General features: G+C 37.8%; 1 protein-coding gene across 2 annotated transcripts in view; it reads right to left on the minus strand.

Moving 5' to 3' along the window:
- Positions 1 to 15973, minus strand: part of APLF (aprataxin and PNKP like factor) — a 76112-nt gene that overhangs the window by 30547 nt on the left and 29592 nt on the right. For both annotated transcript variants that reach the window (XM_033125587.1, XM_033125586.1), the window contains one exon: positions 7521 to 7705. In XM_033125587.1, coding sequence (XP_032981478.1) covers positions 7521 to 7705 — 185 coding nt within the window. The remainder of the gene's footprint in view (positions 1 to 7520; positions 7706 to 15973) is intronic.

Genomic DNA, 15973 nt, shown 5'->3' on the forward strand with positions numbered 1-15973 from the left:
GGACTGGAACTCTAGGATGGGAATGGGGCAATCCTGACCCACCTGCTCAGGTGGCAGTCCCCGCACTGGGTTAATTCTCACCAGTTCTCTTTTTCTCTGTTCACATACCAATAGAGCAGGTCAGGAAATCCACTGGCTAAGCTGATGTCCAATTAAATGCCAGTCTCACAGGTAATTCTCTTAGAGCTCCTCTCTTCTCTTGATTTTAGAAAGGGAAAAAATAACTTCTCCCCCCAACATAGCACTCTCCCACATCTTAAAACCTTCTTGTCTCTTAGTTCTCTTTGTACAAAGCCTGGGGATGGGATAGGAAACACTTATACTTTCAATAAACCCCACAGGAAAAGGTCTGGCTTTTACTGCTGGGGGCTCCTTTCAAACACGAAACTTATGCTTAGTATTTCTGTCCCCAGCTGTAGGCCCCAACAACAGTTTGGAGACAATCGAAGTACATATCCCACTCAACATCCTTCATACATATAGGGGCAAAGAAAGGACATGGCTAGGGAAGCAGTTAAGTAAATTAGAATACATTCTTACCATGAAACACTATGCAGAGGTTGAAAAGAAAGAGGTAGATATACGAGTATATAAATATAATGTGTGTGTATGTATTCATATATTTAAATGAAATTAAACAAGAACAATATATATACTATAATTCCATTTAGCTTTTAAAAAAATTTCCCTACATATCTACTTGTGTCCTTACTTGTGTAAATCCAAATGAAAAGGTTTAGAAGGATACAAGTCAAAATAGTTTTAGGACAATAGGCTTGGAGGATGAGGCAACTTAAGATTTTCACTTTTTACTCTTCATGCTTCTGAATATTTTTTAATAACAAGCAAGTATTACTTCACCACTTAACAAATGAAAAAACAAACCCAAGAAAATGAAATAAAATACAAGATATGAAATGGCTGGCATCATATTTCCACTCCCTCTTCTTCTATGAAATGCAAATAAGGATTCGTTTTTTTTACTATCCAGGCATACTTTTCACGTATTAATTTATTCTAAGAGAGAAGAGAATGATAGAGTCACAGATACCAATATACGGATCGGGGTTCTCAAATATGATTTCAGAGTCACAAAGGCTGGACTTGGGAGGCTCTTCATGGAACCGCGTGACGCGTTGATGCTCCGCAGAGCCGAGCCTCGGCGTCAGACAGTGTAACATCCGTGGTTTCCGTTATGTATAAATGATCCCCCAAGTCTCTTGCGTGCAGCTGTCTTTGTAAGTTTGCTGAGATGTAAATTTGTGCTGTGCCCATTACAAAGCTCCTAAGGCAGAACAGGTCACTGAACTGGCAGGGGAGGGGACAGGAACGACGGCAGGTGCTGTGCACGTGGACGAAGCAGGGGAGAGGCAGGGAGCTCCGTGTTTCACAAGCCGCCACATGTCTTCCTTCTCACAGGAGCTGAAACGTGGAGGGGGAGGAGTGGGAGACGGGCGGCTCATTACAGGGAGCCCGGAGCCCGGAGCCCGCACAAGTACGCGCGGCGGAGCTCGGCGACCGGAAGCCTGCGGCCGGCGGCAGGGCCCGTGCTGCCTGCAGGCGGCCGGGAGGCCCCGTGTGTTAACGAAGGCCACCGAACTCGTCCAACGCGAGCAGCAAGCCCTGCCCCATCCCTCAACCATACGAACGTCGTAGGAACTACACGGCACAGGATAAAGAGTCCCCCAATGCAAGGTCACTGAGGTAACCTGCTGTTTCGAAGCGGCCCTGGGAAGAACGTCTATGTTAACCAACTGCCTTACACGTCCCGGATCAATCCCATTAGCACCCACACGCTAAAGACCAAAACATCCTAAACTCGGCCCCAAATCCACCCTTGAGCTTCACACTCATACAGCAGTCAACCACTACCTAGATATTTCTTCCCCAATATTGCATGCACCTCAAACTCAAAATGTCAAAACTGAAATCCTCCCTCGGTATTCTGAACCATAGGTTCGCCCAACACAATTCAGCCACCCATTCTAGCCACAACCTCGAGAGTCTATTTTTCCCTCACTTTCCCCAGATCCAAGCAATAAATCCGGCAGTTTTGCTTCCTAAATATTTCTCTCATCCAATGCCTTTGCATCATCCTTAATACTACTGCCCTGGGTCACATTCTCTTTATTTCTTGACTATGTGGATGCCCTAATCTTCTCCCTCATCCCCCTATACTTTACTTTGTTTTCTTCCAATCTCTCCACTGAAGAGCTGCCAGGATGATTTCTGTAGCTCAGAACATTTCAAGGTCCTCCCTCCAGGAACTAGTCCCCACTGATGGCTTCACCCTCATCTAACACTGCTGCCTGACTGTGCATCAAGCATTCTAAGAACAGTAGTTCCCAGTACATATGTGTATCCCCTCTGCTCTTAGACCTGATGGCCCACCTACCTGGCATGGACTCCTACCTCCACCTCTTCTGCACCCGGTCATGCCTACTGCTCTTCTGTTAAAATTCAGCTCAGATCACTTCTTTTAGGAACCCTTCCCTAGGAATCGTCCAGCTGGCTTAGGTAGTCTTCCTCAAAGCTCCCATAAAAGCCAATGTGGTGACATTATTCTATGATTTGAATCATGTCCCTCACAAACCTGTCTTATTCATCTTTTAATCCCAGATTCTAGCACACTGCCTTGCATATAACAGAAAGACTATTTAGTGTAATGATTATTGGAATAATCTTTGAAATACAAAATCAGACTTTGAATATCAGCTTTGCCATCTCTTAACTTTTGACCTTGAACAAGTTGATTTCAACTCTCAGAACCTCAGGTTTTCTGATCCATAAACCAGGGATATAATCAACCAAATCACCAACATTTTCTAAAAAGTAAATGAAATAAGTATATCTTAGTATTGGGTCTCGCCCAGGATAAGAACTCACTAAATGGTTGCTTGTTTTCTAGGTGTTGTTGCTGTTAACAGGATAATTAATGCCACTATATTGCTACTATTTGCTTAATGAATGCTTATTGGATGAATGAATGACGAATGAAAAGATGTTTCTATGGGGCTGATCAGAGCTGTGCTGTAAATGGTACTAACCCATTGGCCAATCAGGAGCAAAGGGTGTAAGACTCTTTGATGTAGTAATCCCATGCTGAGGAGCTCTGGGGGATACAGCTTCATTAAGAAAAAGCTGTATAAATAAGAGTTCTAGTCTGCATCTCCCCTGCTACCTCCATGAGGCTAAATGAGAGACTCCACAGCAGGCATCTGTATGTAGAGAAATGAGATACTTAATAGCCAGCTTATTTGCTTCAGCAATTATCAACACCGGGGGAAGCTGCATATACAGGACAGAGCGGGCAGAATAACTGGAAATGGCTCTCACTGCCAAAGCATCCACTTCAGTATACTCCATGTACTCTGAATGAAATGTTTGCAAGTTTGCTTCTAAATAATATGGAGGTAACAGAACTCTCTCTCCCTGATTTTCATCCCCGCTGTGAGACAGACTTTCACTTCTATGAGACAGCTTTCACAGATACGCCGCCATTGCCTCAAACCAAACAAGTCCCCCCGGCCCCGTCCTTTCCCTTCCCCTGCCCAACTGCCACATCTACTGCTTCCCCTCTGCTCTGTTAAGAACATTCTCAATACCTCCTCCTCCATATTCTGTTAGTCACCAGTTTTGCTAATTCTGTCTCCGAAGTGTCTCTCACATTTCTCTGCTTCTTTCTGGTCCCAATGCCACCATCCTAGTTCAGATCTTCATTCCCTGTGGCCTCCTGTGACAGCTTCTGGGGCAGGCTCTGCCTCCATCTTACATATCGCGGCTACACACTCCTAACCACATGACTCTCACGCAAAACCCCTCAAAAAGTTCTAAACACATAAAATACAGTCCTCGTTTCTTATTTAAGCTGGTTTTCAAGCACCGTTCTGACTTGTTCAGTAGCTTCCTCCCCTTATCTCGCCCATCCATAGCCACACACACAGTCATGCCTGCATGCACAACACGTCCCATGGAGATGTACTTGTGTGGACCACACACGCTTTCCTGCCTCTGTGCCTCTGCTCACACTATGCCCTCACGGACGGTACTCCTCCTCTCCAACCCACTGTGCTAATCTGCCACCCCAGCCATTTGTCAACACCCAACTCAAAAACCTTCTTCGAAAGAGGTTAAATAAGCATCTTCCCACTCCCCCGCTTATGGTGTACCCCAAGGTTCCCCACCATTCCAAGCCTCCTCATATGTTAGGTTGATCCTGACCAACCTAAGAAAACTACAGTTCTTTTCCTCCTCTCTGAATTTACCCAAATCTAACTATAGTATCCAAAAAAGTCCTGGAGTGCCTACTGCTTATTTTTTCCTAGGCTTCCTTCCTCCATTCATCTCATAATGAATGGACACATGACTCAGAAAGGCATAATAATACTACCTCATCTTTCTGACCACTGTGAACAGTTGAAGTGGAGATTCCAGAATCCAACTCCCGAGAATTTAACACTGAAGCAACCATAGAGAAACTCTTGTTTTTTTTCTCTTAATTTAGAAAACTGGAAGACACGAGCCTGGAACTGTGACCATGTTGTACGCCATGTGAAAAAAGCCTGCCAATAGTAGTGAAGAATGATTCACGAGGCAAAAATGGGAAAAGCATAGAGCAGCCTGATTTTGATCAGGTCCCTGGTACCAGCTGGTCCTTGTTATCTATAGTTCCTGCTGTTTTCCCTTCCATTCAGGAAACTGAATTATTCCTGCATCTTTATGTGGTCGATAGTCATTAAGATGGCTGCCAACAATCCCTCCCATTCCTTTATACACAAATCACTTCATCAGTCAAGTGGGGTATATTCCCCATCCCTTGAATCTACACTGACATGATAACTTGCTCTGACCAAAAGAATGCAGCAGAAATGATAATGTACCAGGTCCAGTCACAGGTCTTAAGACACCTGGAAGCTTCTACTTGCACTCTCTTGAGATCCAGCTGTCAGGTAAAGAATCTCAGTTTGGACTACTTAATGGTTAAGTGGACAGCGGGAGGCCCTGCCAGCTCCCAGCCATTCCATCCACCCTTGCTGAGGCACCATTCAGGTGAATGAAGCCCCCTTGGATGTTCCAGCCTCAGCTAAGCTCCCAGCTGAATGCAGCCCAGCTGATAACAAAACAGCGTCATAAAAGAACTGCCTAGCTGAGCCCAGCAAACCCACAGAATCATAAGAAATAATAAATGATTGTTGTGTTATGCCACGGAATCTTGAAGTAGCTTGTTTCCCAGCAGTAGTCAGTTGATATGCTTTACAGTTCTATTTTGCTTAAGTTGTTTCAGTTAGGGCTTCCTTCTGTCATTTACAACAGAGTCCTAATTAGATTGTGTACAGAGCACACCACATTTTTCTTTAAATTTAATAGATTTAAGCACCCTCACTTTCACCCTCAAATTAGACAATTACGTAACTGGTAAGTAGTTGCAAAAAGACATAAGAGAACTGATGAAAAATGGACTATTTCAGAGGAATTATCTGCATTATCAGAAGTTACTAGAGTCACAAAACTCTTGTAGACAGAACATGTTGTGTAGACACAATACTCATGGTAGAAAAATCCATTGTGCCCCAAATGAAAAGACCTATATTTGAGGCCCAAGGCCTCTAGCAATGTGATCTTGGACCTCAGTTTCCTTTAAGGTGTTGAATGATGGTACGTCAGTAGCTCTCAACTTTGAGTGAACATTAAAATTGAGTTTATTTAAAATCATACTGATACACAGGCCACACAGACCGACTGAGTCAGAATCTCAGGAGTAGGACCCAGTACGGGTAAAGTGGTTTCTGCCCTTTATTTCCACTTCTTTCCTCACTCTGTCCCAGTGAATGTGACTGATTCTTTCTAAGTAAATTGACTCAAGTCCACTCTGCAGGCCTGGCCTAACTGTTCTTGGTCCCTTGTAATTGGCAATCTCCTACCATTAGACTAAATAGGTGGGCCCAGCCTCTTGTTTTCACTCATTTTTAACTTTCCCTCCACCTGTTCTGCACTGTAGCCATCCCTTCGGGACCAGCTGCAAGCCAGTGTTAAGACTGAAACTGGGTGGGGAATGGAGGGTAGGGTTTGGAAAGGCCTATTTGGGTTTCAGTATAAGTCATTATTTCTGGCCCAGCTTTACCAAAGAGCCCTGCATAAAGGGTTATGAAAAAAGGTTATGAAAAAGGGTTATGAAAACCTTGAGGCATTTTTCCTGGGCTATGAGAGGTGAACCTCCCTCAGAAACCCTAAGATAAGGAAAAGCAATTGGCCAAGTAGAGCTCAGGCATTCCTAGAACCTGGCTGAATACTCCCTTGATGTCATCAAAATATCAAATACTTCAAATTATTTTGGATCTGTTTACTGCTCCTCTCTATACTCTACCAATTAAGGTGCTCCTGGAAGTTGTACTTGTGATTACTAAACTTTATGGGTTTAAATAAACATAGTAAAACATGAATACTATAGATTTTCTTCTGAAAAAAAAAAATCCCCTTCTTGGGGAAAAAAAGGCAGTCGGATTAATATGTTCAGAGAGTAAAGCATGTTGGGCTCAAAGTAAACAAGTTTTACCTTAATAAGTTTTTATGGCCAATACGAGTCAGAAAACGTTTTGTTTTCATTTTGACTCCGTAAGGAATTGAGCCTATAGTGATTAGATCTCACTTCTCTAGCTGGAAGGAAGGACCCCAGTGAGAAGCTGGATCTGCTCTAACGTGAGAGGAGGCAGGAGTGGGGGAGTACTATAAAGTGAGGGGAGTACATTTCACCTTCTGAAATGCTTCCAGCCTTTCAATCATTCCAGTGCACACTCTTCTAAAACCAATTCTACTCCTTTGGCTCTCCTTGAGACCAAAATGATGGTGACCCACAGAGGTCAGCCCTAGGTCTACAGGATCATGAAAACTGTCATCTAAAGCACCTCTTCCGCTACCAAGAAGAATACTTGACCTTTCTTCCCTGGGCCTACCTCTCATTTTCTTCTCTCTCTTTTCAAATGCATCTAACATGGGCCTCATTTTCTTTAAGTACCCAATGTTAAAGAATACATAAATCATCCAAACCATTTTAGTGAGTTACCAAAACCTGAAAGAGAAGGTTTATAAATACTGTAAGTTAGCCCTGAAGTAATCCTGCAACAGACTGTTAAGAACGGGCCCATTAGTTGTTCTTCTCTTCACAGTTACCAAGAAAAAGGTGGTTAAAGGTGTTTGCGAATGGTCAATAAAATAGAAGAAACAAAGTTTTCAGAATGGAGGTGCCAATTATAACCAGAGTCAAGTGGTCTCCACTTTTTTCCCAGTTTGAAAATATCTAAATTAAATAGATTTGTTTTCTACAATGCAAATACTCTATTAAAGACTAGTTTCAATAAGCCAAAAAAAAAAACCCTGGGCTATTTTTTGTCTTCATAAACTTCAGAAATTTATTAATATAAAGCAATTTTGGTTTTTCCTTTCTGTATACAACATAAAATTAATTCCTATCTAGAACACTTGATGAAGAAAGCAATCAGACAATGAGTTTTATAAAAAATCACCTTGGATGAAACAATAGATTCTTCTTGATGAGCATTTTTGCACTTTTTTCCTGTGTCTTGCTCTGCTGATGTCCTTTCTGGGCTTCCTGGTGAAATTAGTCGCTTTCTTCCTTGCTGCGTTATGTTTCCTTGTGTTTTATCTTTGCAGATTCCTTCTTTTTGACTTTCCTGGATTACATTATTACCTAAAACACACACAAAGAAAAAGGAGAAGAAAATTGTCTCTTGTATCGTCAAATGTCAATAATCCATACCGCCAAAAAAATAAAAAGTGAAGAAAGAAAAAGACAAAAAGGTAAGTAAAATTAAAGCACCATTTATGTTAATGCCAACTTGAAAACACTTACTTGCAAATCTCAAAGAGCATTAAGCAGAACAATAACCAAGAGCTCCAGCCCTGTGTCAGCCAGGCCAAGACGCTGCTAACAGGGTGATTTCACCCTTTAACTATTGCACCTCACCTCTCTGAACTTGGGTATTGTCATCTGGAAAAGGGGAATTATAATAATAACTCATGGAGTTATTAGGAGGAATAAATGAGGTAAGATATATAAACTCTCTAGGAGAGTACCTGATATATGTTAGCTATCATATTTTAATTTTAGCATTGAATTTCTCTAACAGAAAAATCTGACCTATAGCTATCCAATGAATTTTATATATACTTATTGAGCTTTTAACATCCACAGTGAGGAATTCAACTTAAGTTACCTTAAATACAGATTAAGAACCCAAATTACCCAAAAGGGAGAGTGACCTCTACAAACTTCACCGATGAAGAAAATAGGCCTCAATCTAGGCTGACATGTCTTACTTCACAAGGTTCAATATACTTAGGAAACTTAGCTCAGTCTTATATTTCATTAACAAATTCATGAACTGTCTAATCAGAAAAGAAGAAAGATCTATTATTTTCGGATGAAAATCTTCATGGTTAGTTCTCTCCTCTACACTCAAATGATGGCTTCCTGAGGACAGAAACTTTATGTACCTTGTTCACTGTTTCCCCCCTTCCGTCTTGAGTACTTAGAGCTCAAAACTGGTGCTCAATAAATATGTTTGACTAAGTGAATTGTGAATGTGAACAGAATTTGTCAGATTCCCCTGAGAGCCTGGATATACGTTGGTATGACAATTAAGCTCGTGAACTTATCCTAGAAAAAGTGCTATATACCTCACTGTTGAATATCACTACGGTCACCTCTGAAGTGCTCCCCTTGGGAAGTTATGCACTGATGCCAGGGCCTAGCCCACCCTTCAAAGCAATTTTGGAACTCTTTATCTGGAATGGCCATCAGAGCTGTCATCATATTACCCTTGATGTCCTGAATGTCATCAAAATGTCTTCCTTTCAATATTTCCTTTATCTTCAAGTAAAGAAAGAAATCATTGGGGGCCAGATCAGGTGAGTAGGGAGGGTGTTCCAATACAGTGATTTGTTTACTGGCTAAAAACTCCCTCACAGACAGTGTCATGTGAGCTGGTGCCTTGTCGTGAGGCAAGAGCCATGAATTGTTGGCAAAAAGTTCAGGTCGTTTTTGTCTTTTTCACACAGCCTTTTCAGCACTTCCAAATGGTAAACCTGGTTAACTATTTGGCCAGTTGATACAAATTCATAATGAATAATGCCTTTGATATTAAAAAAGGGTAGCAACATCGTTTTGACTCTTGATTTGGACTGACGGAACTTTGTTGGTTGTGGAGAATTGGCTGACTTTGTGGAGAATTGTGCATTTTGACACTTTGTTTCAGGGTCGTATTGGTACACTCATGTTTCATCACCAGTGATAACACGGCCCAAAACATCATCTTGCCTCTCCAAAAGGTCTTGGCAAACTTCCACTCTCCTTTGCTTTTGTTTATTGGTGAGCTCCTTTGGGACCATTTTTGTACACACCTTTCTCATGCCAAGATTTTCAGTTAAGACTTTCCTAACTGTCTCTCTATGTTTACTTGGTCTGCTATGCTTCTCAGTCAGCTGATGACTTTGACGCACAATTCGACGAAGTTTTGCAATGTTTTCGTCAGTTCTGCTCATTACTGGCCGCCCTGACCTCTCTTCATCAGTGACGTGTTCTCTCCCCTCAGAAAAACATTTAATCCATTTGTACACTACCATTTTCTTCATGGTATTATCCCCATAAACTTGGACTAATATGTCCCTGATTTCACTTCCACTCTTGCCAAGTTTAATAAGAAATTTAATGTTTGTTTGTTGCTCTAATTCAAGCTCAGACATTCTCACGGCACACAAAATTATGCCACAACAATAATGAATGCCACTCAGTAAGACACTGACACATGTCAACACAAACACAGCTGTGAGACACTATATACCACAGTTATGAAACCTTACCAAGCTGTTTGTACAGTGCTGCGAACGTAAGCACACAGTGTCAAGTTCGCAAACTTAATTGTCAGAACTCATAGGTATATAAGGCAATTTATAGTCACAATTCTAAAGCTGTAAAGCAAGGGTTAGCAAACTTTTTCTGTAAAAGGCTGAAGAGCAAGTATTTTAAGCTCTGTGGGCTATATAGTATCTGTCACAACTACCAACTCTGCCTTTGTAGCATGAAAGCAGCCATAGATAATACATACATGGATGAGCATTGCTGTATTACAATAAAATTTTATTTACAGAAACAGGCCGTGAGCTAATGGGCTATAGTTTGCTCAGAGTTGTTCTAAAGGATATTCAAGTGGCCTGAAAAAAATACTCCATTAAGTTCAGAAAAGAAATATTAATAGACTATGTACTGTCCATATTATTAAACAGGAAAATTAGTTAAACCAATATAAATATAATGTATTTATCAAAATAAACTTATAAACTACCTAACAACTAAACTTTACCTAAATTATTTAAATATTTGTTTTGAATCTAAATTAGAAAGCATTCCATATCATTTTAGAAACTGTCAGAAATAGGACTGTACAGCTTGGTAAAACAAATGACCAAATGCTACAACAGTTATGAATTAGTCAAGCCAAGGAAAATAACCAACTATGGTAGTGCTTACTTTGTTTAACTAAAAATATAAGTTAAATAAGACACAGCTTCTCTGTCCAAGTGGCAGTTTGCCACATTCCAAGTGTTAATATGTACATAAAATTCTAAAATTAAAAATACATATATTTAAAATATTCAATTCTTTAAAATTCCAAATTCTCTACTACAAATATTCCTTCTAGGGACCAGAGTTAATTTCTTTTGCATTGAAAGAAGCCATTTTGATATTGTTGTTAAAAGGTTTTGCACAAAGAGTGTATAAAATACGTTAATTGATTCATAACAATCTTTGTATCTGGCATGTCAAATATTTTTCTAAATTCAGGATAGGTACAGTTAAAGATAGAAATATAAAAGAAATTAACTATTAAAACAAATCAGTTATTTATCTTAACATTACTAATTGCATTTACTTATACGAGTTTTTATACTAATAAGCTATATGAATGATAGCGCAACTATATGCATATACGTCATTAAAATTACATCCATCCAATTTTAACCTCCAAAGGAACCACTCCTAAGTTATATTAATAATTTGATGTATATTCTTCTCAACTTTTTCCTAAGCTTAAGCAAAAATATCTACAAAGATACATATGAAATACACACAGGGCTAAAAGTATAAATGCTATTATTTCTGTGGGTTAAATATCTAAAATTAGAATTTCTGTATCAAAGTGTGTTGTGTATTTAAAAATTTAACAGATACTGCCAAATAACTTTAAAAGTCTATACCAACTTATACTTCTACCAACTACCATGTTTCCCCTAAAATAAGACCGGGTTTTATATTAATTTTTACTCCAAAAGACACATTAGGGCTTACGTTCAGGGGATACCACACTGAAAAATCACGCTAGGGCTTATTTTCCGGTTAGGTCTTATTTTCAGGGAAACATGGTATGTTTAATGATACGCATTTCTGTTAGCATTGGTTACTATCAACTGCTTGGATTTTGATGATCTTAAATTTAAAACAAAAAAATGGTATCATTATACATTTTCCTATCTGATATAAGTCATATATTTATTGGCTATTTGTATTTCTTCATCTGTAGTATGTTATATACAATGCTCAAAATTTCTACTGAGTTTTTACCTTCTTTTTTGTTACTACCGTGTTTCCCTGAAAATAAGACCTAGCCGGACAATCAGCTCTAATGCATCTTTTGGAGCAAAAGTTAATATAAGGCCAGATATTATATATTATATTACATTATATTATATTAATTATAGTATATCATAAAAATTTCATATTAATTATATATTATATTATATTATATATTAGATTAGATTAGATTAGATTAGATTGTTACATTATTACAATATATTACCGGCTGTTATATTATTACAGCCGGTATTACAGTAAAATAAGACTGGGTCTTATATTAATTTTTGCTCCAAAAGACACATTAGAATTGATTGTCTGGCTAGGTCTTATTTTCGGGGAAACATGGTAAGTAGGCAATTATTAAAAACCTTCTATCTAGTTTGTAAGTGTGGCAGACAATATCTCCCAGCATATTGTTTGCCACTGTATTTGCCTCTTAATTTGTTTACAGTGTCTCTTGCATACAAATATGTTTTTCATTTTTAATATAGATAGATCTGTCAATTTTTCCCTTTTTGTTCTATGTTCACCATCATCTTAAGAAAGCCTCCCAGAAGTAATAAAAATATTTTCCCATATTTTCTTCAAATAACCTCATAGTTTTAATTTTTTACATTAAAAATATTAATTCAATAGAAATGTATTTATGAATATGGTCTGAGTTAGTGTTCTATTATTATTTTCTTCCAAATTGAAAGCTAATTTTCCCAACATCATTTATAATAATAATGCATTCTTTCCACATCAATTTGAACTGATAATTTTTATATATTAAATGTATGTTATTCTGATCTGTTTCTAGGTATTTCATTCTTTTTTACTGGTCTAACTTACTTTTCCTATGCCAGAACTATTACTAAGAGCAGGCACCACACCCAAATTGTGATATGGGAAAGTTCTGTAAAGACACAGTTATTCAAACTGTCCTTGAGTATATACACGAAAACTTCCTAATTTATTTTATGTACAATGATGACCTAACTCTACTGCCAAAATCTGACATAGATGGCACACATGGAGAAAACTAACCATACTTGTGAATATAGATATAAACATTTTAAACTAAATATTAGCAAATCTAATCTAATAGAGTATAAAAATAAGGCATTATGATAAAACTGAACTTATTCCAGCTGTTTATTCCAGGAATATAATCATGGTACATTAGGAAATCTACCAACATAATTAATTACATTAATACATGAAAATGCAAGACTCTATATCAAAAAAATTTTCGAAGAATTCAACATTTATTAAAAGAAGTAAAAATAAAATATCCTAAATATGATAAGAGTATCTGAATTGAATACCAATTCTATTAAATGCTGAAATATTAACAGGATTCCTATGAAAATCAGGAACAGGACACAGATGCCACTTTTACCCATTTTTATTTAAAATTCGTCTAGCTCATGAAATAAGACAATAAATTTAAAAACCAGTATATAGATCAGAAGAGCCAAAAGTATCATAATTCTGTAGATATGACTGCATAACTAGAAAATCCAAGAAGCTGAAAAAACTATTAGAATTAATTAGATCTTTTAGCAGCATGGCTAGAAATAAAGTAAATATACAGAATAACTAGCACTTTTAGTAAATTTTGAACTATAGTCATATTAAACAAAGTCAGTTCAATATTTATGATATACATTGAGTTGTCATACAGAAAATAATCACAGTACAAAATTAAATGCAAACCAAATGGATTGGGGATTACTTACTACTTCAGTCTTTATCAGCATCTGCTACTTTTCATGACTCCATGTTGGAGAGTTAAAAGATGGAGAAAGAAAAGTACTACAGAGTAGCATGATACCAATGGAAACATAAAAGTTCCTTTTAAAACCTAGCAAGAGTGTCATAATCTAAGAGTTATGACTGTCCTGGGGCCTAGAAGCCTAAGGGAACACAGATAAATGGGTGTCAAGAAAGGGGAGGCTCTGATAGCCTTCGACCAAATATATTGACTTTCTGATCACTAAAGGACGTGAAGAAAATTTTAGTCCAGGTCTGAGAAACTCATGATAACATCCAAGAGCTAGTATCTGGGGACCCAGAAATTAAAATAAACTGAAACTATACCCATTGTAAAACAGAAAGGATGGCTTGATCACAGCAAATGTTCATTTAAGGATTAAACCAGGAATTAAACTGAGAAAAGATCTAGGGGAGAACATAAGAGCATATTAAAACACACACACACACACACACACGAGAGAGAGAGAGAGAGAGAGAGAGAGAGAGAGAGAGAGAGAGAGACACGGAGAATTTAGGCGGCTATATGGTGACATGGTTCAGAGCATAGGCTCTCGAGTCAGGCAGAGCTAGGTCTCAATTACAGTTCTGGCATTTATTATGTGATCTTGGCTAAGTATTTTAATATCAATTAACGTTATCTGTCCTATACTTAAATCACCCAGAAGGTTCCAAAATATCAAGTTGGTTTCAGATAATCTAAATAAATGTCAATGAACAAGTATTGTATGAAGGCTACAAAAGACATAAGAAAGAACTTAACATCTAAATGAGCCTAAAATACATCCTGGAAATTGATTTTTAAAAATCACCAGCATTGGTCTATTGACCTGGATAATATATCATTTAAACAAACAAAATAATAACAATAAAATAAGAACTACATAGCAGAAAAAGTTGAATTATTTCAATCTTTAATTAGCTGGATTCAAGTACTAATTTACTTCTAAATCTTCCAGTCTTTAAAGAAATTAAGCAAGGTAACTTTGCTCTTACGGGTACTGCCCCAAAGTCTAAATTTATAGAAAACGTATACCTGAATCCAAAGACTTTTCTAATTTTGAAGCTTTCACATTTTAAGTACATTGTTTTCTATATAATATTCCTGTCCAAATCAATGTCAAATTACTCTCATTGTACGATCAAGGTGAAGTACCTAAAAATGTGCTTCATATTTTATGTGGTACATTTATCAAGTGAAAGTTAATAGCTATTTATAATTTGAAGCAAAACATATTTTGGATTACTGTAAGTAATGTAATAGTGGTAGCACAGAAGCAATTACAGCATGAAACTGTGAAAGAAAAGGACTTCTTTTGGCAGGGAGGTAGTTTGCATTGGTCCAATTTTAGTCAAGTAAAGTTATTCTTTCTATATTAGAGAAATTGTTCGACTGGGGGAAAGTGGTTGCCCCCTCTCCACTTCCCCCATGTGCTATCACCTACCTGAAAATTGGGAATTAGCACATTAAATGAGAAATATCACTGATAAAAACATATTATACCGTTAACGATGGGGAAGGGGATTTAAAACCACTGTAATGGAATAAAACTCTTACCAGGAAATTTCAGGTTTAGATATGAAAATTCTCCAGATTAAATCACATCTACTTCAACATATAATATACAACCTATTTTTCCCATGAGATCACTCTGATCCAAACTAGCATTAAATGAGGAATATTCTATCCATAACATACTTCACCAAAAACTTTAGAAGACTTCTGTGACCACAATGCTGAATATTACAAACAATAACTACTTGAAGGCACTAGAGAATGACCCAAAAGGCAGAACTGGAGAAGAGTCTAAGCTAGAAAAATTAACTCCAAACTGTGAAGTTCGTGAATTTGTGGCTTTTTTCCTGAGAGTATCCCCACTTTGGAGGTGGCAGAAAGCTCCAGCCTTACTGGCTTAACTGGTCAGAGGACAGAGTTCGAGGCTCATGGAGCAGGTGGACAGTTAGGGATAAAATCCTGGAAGGAAGAAAGCCTTAGAGAGCCAAGAACCAAAATTTACACATAAAATCAACCCAAATTTTTGGCTGATTACTAAACTACATGTGCATGGGGAAAGCCCCAGAAACCAGAGAAAATCAGCAGCTAGAAGCTGAAAGAACTAATCATAGACTGCAGCTGCTATCCACACAGGGGAAACAGAGTTTGGGGCCTGAATTAACTGCCTATTAGAAGAAAATTGACTATTAGGCCAAATTAATTGTCTATTAGAACAAAAATATTTATTCAGAGGAACGTAAATCAAAAGTCTCTACAATATGTCATTTATGACATCCAATATCCAATAGAAAGTCACTAGACAAAAGAATAAACAGGAAAATGTAACCTATAAAAAAGAAAACAAGCAGTCAATAGAAACTGAACCGAAGATGACTGAAAAGTTACAAATAAAATGCTGACTATACTATAAGACAATGCAAGAAACATTTTAACAATCTTGAATCAATAGGAATACCCACAGCATAAATCATTGTGATATCTGCCATGACAGTGAGCTATATATACTAACACAAGGGACACCTCTTCTTTAAATCCTCCAGTACATACCATTG

Source organism: Rhinolophus ferrumequinum, chromosome 13 (assembly GCF_004115265.2).
Source record: "Rhinolophus ferrumequinum isolate MPI-CBG mRhiFer1 chromosome 13, mRhiFer1_v1.p, whole genome shotgun sequence".
Taxonomy (NCBI): Eukaryota; Metazoa; Chordata; class Mammalia; order Chiroptera; family Rhinolophidae; genus Rhinolophus; species Rhinolophus ferrumequinum.